The sequence below is a fragment of the Limulus polyphemus genome, unplaced genomic scaffold (genome assembly GCF_000517525.1).
Source record: "Limulus polyphemus unplaced genomic scaffold, Limulus_polyphemus-2.1.2 Scaffold2104, whole genome shotgun sequence".
Classification (NCBI taxonomy): Eukaryota; Metazoa; Arthropoda; class Merostomata; order Xiphosura; family Limulidae; genus Limulus; species Limulus polyphemus.
Genome location: NW_013667714.1, coordinates 1 through 8472, shown reverse-complemented (window position 1 = coordinate 8472; position 8472 = coordinate 1). Strand labels below are relative to the sequence as shown.

Below are 8472 nucleotides of genomic sequence, written 5' to 3'. Positions count from 1 at the left end.
ATAACATATGAGTCATGAAAATGGATGATGATATAAAGCTCTACACTCACTTCAGAAACTTAACGAAAGAACTTAGTTTGATGCATAAATAATTAGACAACCAGGGCATGGTAAACAAATTTCCGGTTTACATATGACACAAGCCTATTGGATTTTTCTTTGAGCATGTTTTTTTTTTTAATTTTGGCAGCATTTAGTACTAAAGTCGTCTCTCTGATTGGGTAACTGCGTTTTATAATTCAAAAGAGAATCAGCAATATTTTAACTTTTAGTGTATGAAATTCTAAGGAATGATAACGGATATCTTGACGATATATATTTGTTCGGTAATTTATGATAAATCATTTGCATAGGCGGCGGAATTAGGATGTAGCAGTGGGGCACATGTCCCCATTTTGAAGCGGTAGCGAAGTGCCACTTTGAACAGGGAATAGAGACTTGCATATAACTATCATGGAAAGCCGCTGTTTCAGTTTTCAATTCAACGACAGCACTTAACATATCAGAAAGAGTATCCCCAATTGTCGGTGTCTACCCCTCAAACTTAAATTTGTTCCGTCGTCTATGATCACTCGATACATCTGTAACCAATACTGAGTAGGATAATATTACTTTTATATGCCTTAATGCGAATTCAGTAAGCAACATTTTAAATATTCAGATTAGAGCACTGGAAGAATGTTTATTTTAAAGCAAGGACAGTACTGAAATTGCCACAACTCATGACTCAGACAAAATTAAGATGATTAGAATCAAAGTAGTAGTATACCATACAAAATTACGAATTATACTGGAACCAAGTTTTTGAATCGTACTTAACACAGTTGAATATTCTCACATGACTTACCCGTTATAAAAGTATATCAAGTTTAACCTTTTTCCATTCACAGATCCCTTTTAGCTAGCCGATTCGAGAAAATAAAAAAATAACCATGGTACGTTCGAATGCCAGGCCACATATTATTTTCAGTTTGAATAAGTTCACTTAAGAGCTTTGTTGCGCGCCGGGAGTAACCTAATAGTTATAGCGCGTACGGACTGTAAATCTGACGATCCATGATTTGCTTCCTGTTGCAAAAATACATTCTGCATTTTGGGCCTGTGGGTGCGCTATGACAATGACAATCAAGTCCTACTATTTGGTCATAGAAGAATATTTCAAGAGTTAGCAACAGTTGCTGTTGATAATCTGCTTTCCATGAAGTCTATAAGTCTGAAATTAGAGACGGCTATGCGCAGATAGCCCTTGTGTATCTTTGGGAAAATTTGTGAAACAAACAAACTTTATGAACAAGTTAATCTTCCAATAATTCCTAAATTGTTTCTGAAGCTTTGCATTGGCAACTATTGAGTTATCTGTAAGAATAAGGATTTATTTTTCATTTAATTTATGGATGCATAGAATATTATAGTTTTGGATTGAGGCCATTTAGTAAGTCCGAAAAAAATAACTACAGGATTATATAGGTAGCAGTCCTCCTCTAAGTCAGTGGCAAGGTTAAGAATTTACAACGCTACAATCTGGGGTTCGATTCCCTATGGTGGACAAAGTGCAGATAGCCCATTATGCAGCTTTCCACTCATAGTGAGTAGTAGTATTCAGTTTAAAAATAAAATGGTTTTTATCCGTACAGACAATGCTTAATTTCTGCCGAATCCCTGCAAATCTGAGATTCAGAATTTGCTTTGTATTTTTCTTCTTTCTTTTTTTTTAGATATAAAGGCACAAACATTATAGATAACTTTAAGAATGCCTCAGTTTTATAGCGAATTAATATTGACTGATATAATGAACTGCAAGAAGTGAAAAGAATAATTCATAAAACATATTCAATAACAACAAAAATAACACTTCAGGGGTAGGACCACTCTTCTATATTTGAAGTTTTCATCACACGTTTCACTTCTAGTTCAGACATGAACAGCTGTTTGCAGAAGGTAAATAGGTAGAAAGTATTCCATTTATGTTATTTTCATAATCATTTCTAACTATAAATTAAAACAAAAATTATCGTATCTTTTTTGATTTTGGTTTATACAAAATGTTGTAGTGGGTACCACACGTATTTTTTTGTTTTCAGATATTAAACATAATTTGTGAATTCTTTAGTGTCTCTTGTTTTTTCTGATCATTTACTTTCCTTTCATTGATAATGAAGCGAGTTTAGCGACATCTTTTAGTATGTTCATCATTATCATGATGGACATGTCTTGATTAAACGATTGTATGTTTTTGCGTATGATGATTAGACACGCACATTTTATGTGAAGTTGTATTTATTGTAAACAAGGTATTTGGTTAAAAGTCGGATGACGTATTATCTAAGTTCTGTGTTATGGATTTATTACTCAATTCTTAAAACTTATGAGTGAAAGCAAAAGGAAATATGTTATAGTATGTCAACCATACTACATCCGCTATATCCATTGCCGACGAGGCCTTTCGCCCAATGCCAGGGCTCATGAAACCGGCTGGGATAAGAACAGACGCTATATGTATATACATCATTAATTTTCATTAACAACAATTATTACGGCGTGCATCACATTAAGTAGGTGAATTGTAACTATTATCAATTTTATTTTATGGATTTAGTTTTAACGCTAGAATAAGTATCGTTTTTTGTTTTGTTTTTTTATTTAGGACATTACCAAACCAGTTACGTACGTACATGCGTAGACTTTCACAAGTATAGTCAAATCTTATGTTGCGTAGTTAATAGAATGAAACTTTAAGCAGCTAATAATGCAAAAACTGAAAAGGTTAAACTTTTAACGTAATGTTGCACTTCATTAGTGGCTGTATTACAAGTGTATTTTAATGCATTTTAAATTTTTCATTAGATATTGTTCCTAGACTTTAGGTAACAGCTCGATCAGTCTTTTATGAATTTATTAAGTTGTGCCTGGTTGCTAGACAACTACAAAGTGCGCTCAGTTCGTTCTAACAGTTTTTTCTGTCCCCTTAGAATATGAAATGGATGAAAAACTATGTTTTTAGTTTGAATTGTTGGCTTATTTTGCAAGGAAATAGTAATGAGAGTTTCTGTAGTGCTAGAATAAATTTTGGTAGCAAATGTATATAGAAATAAAGTTTATTTCAACTTAATTCGTTAGCTTGTTTGTTTGTAATTAAGCACAAAGCTACACAATGGGCTATCTGTGCTCTGCCCACCACGGGTATCGAAACCCGGATTCTAGCATTGTAAGTCCGCAGACATACCGCTGTGCCACTGGGGGGCAATTCGTTAGTTAAATAAGTCACTTAGTTTTTTTGTTTTGTTTGTAAACAAAAATTTTCCAGTTTGTTTTGATAAAGTTAGTGATCTGTTGTCTTTTTTAAACACAACGTGGTCAAAAAAGCCACAGATGTTAATTTCAATTTTACCTTTGTGGAAAGAGAAAAATAATCTGTAATATATATATACATATAAAGCTCTAGGCTGTTGAGTATTGTTTCATCAGCTTCATCTATAGTACACAAATACATGTTCTCGTGCAGGATTCTTAATTTGTTTTTTGAAGTCTTTGTTGTTGTTGATTAATACCATAGAAATACAGTATAAAGGACAGAACCATTTTTTGTTATTTCAAAGACAATGAAGCTTAACATTAGGTATCGTGTTATTTGACTAACAAAATGAAAACATGTTAGTTAAACTTTTTACGCGAGGTATTTCGAGTAATCAAATAGACTGACTGTAATTGTAAAGTGCGTCTTAAATCTATAAAAATGCTTCTATTACTTGTGTATTTGCATTTTTCTCTAGTAACAAAGGATCTCTTTTCTCACATTGTATAATATTTAAAAACAAGGTATTAAATCATATGACATTCTTTCATTACTATTCTTTTATACTTCTATTACTTTTATTTTAAAAAGTGTGCGATTAAAAACTTGAAATATTGCTTTGTTGCAAAACAAAATATAAATTTAACATTCTGAATAAAAGATAGTACTGCTTTTAAGAGTAGACTTTTAAAATTAGATGTTTATATCAGTATTAGTATTTTCATTCAATGTTTGCTTGGTATCTTTGGACAGTTCTTGGAGATCTTGTGAGCTGAGGTGTGCCACTATTGCTGCTCCAAATGCATCTCCCAAAACGTTGACTGCTGTCCGAAAACGGTCTCTGTGAAAGTTAAAAAAGGCTACGCTGTAATATGCTAACTGAAAAATGACGATGCTAACAGCCACACCAAATGATAAGTTAGTTTATTAAGCAAATCAATGAATTTCACCAAAGCACAACGATAACGGAAAACAAACAAGCAAAAACTTAACATTACCCTCAGGTCTCCTTGCACAACTGAGGAGGAGGTTCAAAAATGCAAAAGAAATTTATAGAAGTTGAAATAACCTATCGACGGGCACATGCAACCTATCCAAAATCCTCGATGATCGAAGATGTATATTTCATCAAATCACACACACACAAAATTTTACTTATTACTTATGACCTGCTGTGTCCTCAGCCTTAACTGTCAGTAGTTGTGAGCTTCGCACCATATATATTCTATTATTAACTTAAAAGTAATTATCAAAGCCCTAACAAACTACACAATAAACTATTTTTTTTTTAATAAAAAAAGCAGATATATATATTTTCAAGTTTGTGATTTATATTTTATTGTATTGTATCACGTAATTCTTAACTCCGAAAATATATCAACTAAAAACATGATCACTTAACCCTAAGTTATACCTAGTTTTTTATATCATTCACTGCCTACGGGGTCCACATAATAATCATACTGACTGATTTCATATTCTTGCCTGTGTGTTTGTTGTTAAGCGCAGAGCTATATAATAAACTCTATGCGCTCTGTCCACTGCAGATACCGAAACCTAGTTTCAACGTTATAGATTCAGATTTACTGCTAAGCCACCGTGGAACATTTTTGCCTGTTACAACATTTGTTGTAAAGAGTTAAATGTATTTTGTGAAACTATTTATTTTCTACGCAAATTACACAGCAGTAATTAGTAGGATTAATTGCAATTTTATTAGTATTTTGTGTTTAGATTTTTTTTTGTTGTTGTTAAAGTTTTAGCGCAAAACTGCACAATGTGTTATATACGCTCTGTCCACCGTGAAGTATCGAACACAAAGGTATTAACGTTGTAAGTTCGGGAACTTACTGTTGATCCACTGGGGGGAATCCATATTGTGTGCATAACTCACGTGATGTTCAGGATTTTGTAATTAATAAAGTCATGGACTTACAAGTAATTTGGTCCACAAATAGTTTACAAAAATGTGTTTAAAAAACTGATGGACAAAGTCAGTAATTCAGGAGCTCATATATAGACTTAAGTTTATACATATACGAAAAAGCTTGAAAAAGAAACGTTCTTTCTTTAACTAAAATGACTCAGTCGCAGTTGTTAAATCTTTTATTTTTGGTACAATCTACAAAAGTTCTATAAAAGTCGTTAAATATTTCCTCTATATAGGAGCACAGTAAACATTTACTTACATAAACCAATCCACTACAAATACAAGAGCAGCGTCCTCTGGTGGCAGGCCAACCACATTAAGTACTAACACCATGGTGACAAGAGCAGCTTGAGGGATCCCAGCGGCTCCAATACTAGCTGCTGTAGAAGTTACACTAAAACATTGTAATAACAATAAAGTTGCAAACATTATTCTGCAAAATATATATATATAATCGTGATTAAACTAGAGGGCGTTTTTATATTGTTTGAAATGTATCAAGCGAATGGTTCCAAAGAGAAAGATGATCGTATGAAATATTGAACACTTACAAGAAACCGTTACCATACATACACAACGTCAAGAACAAAGTTCGAAGTGAAATTAAAAGTTTGTTGCTACCCTATTCTGAAGAAATATGTAACAATTCGTGATTGTTTAATTTTTTTCAATGCGTTAAAAGTATCCCAACACACATAACACATTACACTATAGACCCTATGTTGTTTTCTGTTTCATGAATAAATAACTTGTCCTAAAGTATCATAAGTAGTGTAGTTCTTAACACATCAAAATTAAATACATTATTATTATTTTCATATCTAGGATACGCGGCAGCTAATGTGGAATGTTGACTTTAAATTAAAATATGAATTTAGCATTCTGTGTTGACATGATCTTGGAAGAACAACAGCAATGACATTATTATTCATTCAGATATTTGAAACATATTACATTTATTTTCATTTATGAATGTTATTATTTTCTTTTAAGACTGCCAGGTAACGCAAAGTTTATTAATCCAGTTTTCAAAAGTTTTTATTTGTACTTAGGGAGCCATATTTACTTGACGAACAGCCATCGATTAGCCACCGCAAATATTCTCATAACCGAAGTTATTTTTGTTTGTTTGTTGATGTTGTTTGTTTTAGAACAAAGTCACGTTGGGCTATCTCCTGTGTCCATCGAGGGGAATTTTTGCGTTGTAAGTCAATAGACTTACCACTGTCCCACGGGGGACCTGAAGTTATTCTCATCACTTATAATAGCAGAAGTGCCAACAGATGGCGCCTTATTTTATAAGACTCAATCACCACTTCTGGCATAGAGATCTTGTTGATTTCAGCACAATAGATGGCACTATTGTATATATTATTTCGGTTCCATAGATAGATATATAGACGGCCACTCCTTTGCTCCATTATTGTAAGATACGAGATTAAATGCAGTGACTAAGTGATGGCCTTTCGTAAATTTTAAGCAATTTATCGAGAATAGAATTATATATATATATATTATTGAATAGAGTTGTTTAAACATTTTTTTAACAACAAGTAAAAGCTTGGAATGGTCTATTCTTTCAGTGGAGGTGTGTCTTGAGCCAGACTAGTTTTGGAGAATTCCACTCTTCATCAGTGACCCTGGACACTACCACCAATGAAATAGCAGACCAAACCAAGTCTTTATAGTAGTGGTGAATTTAAGGTTTTACACTCACAAAAAAGAAACCTATCATTCTATAGGTATATATATATATATTATTATTATTCATTTTGATAAGTTTGACATTTATGTGTTCAAGAGTTAGCGGTTGAACTGCTTTTTTATTGTTATAACATTTTAAATTCCGTAAATATAAATGTAACATGACTGGGTTAGATGTTTTTATATGTTACTGTTTGCATGCAGAGTTTTACATTTGCATGATTATAAACATATTTTGTAAGCGTAAGTACCGTGTTTCGTTTGTCTCCTGTGTATTCAGACATAATGAGACCGTGCATGCTTGGTATCTTTATTTTATTTCATAAGTGTTTACAAGTTAACCTTATACTCACGAGATGGCGACGATTTTACCAACATTAAGATGGACGTTCCGAAGCTGAGCAATAAAAATGGCTGCTACTGCCTCATACAAAGCTGTCCCATCCATATTGATAGTTGCTCCAATAGGAAGACAAAATCGAGATATCCTAGGATCTATCTTATTTTTCTGCTCTAAACATGAGAACGTGACTGGCAGCGTTGCTGAGCTGAAGTGAGAGAGGAAGATATCGTTACTTTTCCAAACATGTTATGCAATATATATATATATATATATATATTTCTGTGGTGTTTAGGATCAGTTTATTATACTATTTTTTTACTGGCTAATAAATTAATATGTTAGTGTTCTATAGCCAGAATGGCGTTGTAAATTATCCAGGAAGTGACAATGAAGGCAAAGAAACCTAATGTTTATTTGTTTGTTGCCCCTTCCCTTATACCACTGTGGCTCAGCGGTAAGTATGAGAGATTATAATGCTAAAAATCACGTTTCCGCAAATATGCTTGGTTTGAAGGTATGCCGAACAATATAGCCTTGATTATGTTGTGCCAACTGTGAAGAATTGGGGGGAAGGAAGTATAGTGTGTGTTATACTTCATGTGAGTGTAATCTTTGCAAGATCTTATTTATGAATGCGTTACCCCTTTTTTTCTTTTTCTGTTTACTAAGACTTGAAAAAGACAGAAAATTAATCTTGTGTCGCCTAGAAGCTTCATGTAGAATATATTGTTACGACAACGCAGGTCACGTGACGCTTGTATCACGCCACTTCCTTCTCGAACCTTCATGAAATGTCGGGAGACTACTAGATTGGGGTAGTCTTGTATATATAAGACCGGCCAAGAAGCAACGTAAGGTAATGTGTAATTGAACTGCGGAGAGAGAATATTGTAGAGCACGTGAGACGCTCGTTGTGAATTATAGCGTTTGTTACAGCGCGACTGTTGAAATTAAGTGTATCGCAAAGTTGTATTCATAAAGAATAAACCAGTTTTATTTAAGAAAGGACTTACGTCGCTAAAATTTCGTCGGAACGAAATTTACGGAAAATTAACTAACGAACGGAGGCGTAACAAATTGGTGTCAGAGAGTGGGACGGAAAAGAAAGAAAAAAAATGGAAACGAGAAACGGCAAATCAAACTACAGCTTAGCAAAAGAAACAAGAAGAACGAGAAAATAAACCAGAAAAGAAACAAGAAGAA

General features: G+C 33.3%; 1 protein-coding gene across 1 annotated transcript; it reads right to left on the bottom strand.

Annotated features, from left to right (window-relative positions):
* Positions 1-3974: 3974 nt before the first annotated feature.
* LOC106465963 (excitatory amino acid transporter 3-like) lies at positions 3975-7474 on the bottom strand (the record flags this gene model as incomplete). Its single annotated transcript, XM_013926212.2, has 3 exons — positions 3975-4133; positions 5482-5616; positions 7280-7474. Coding segments are annotated over 3 exons (478 nt in total), but the record flags the coding sequence as incomplete, so codon positions are not given.
* Between the last annotated feature and the right edge of the window lie 998 nt (positions 7475-8472).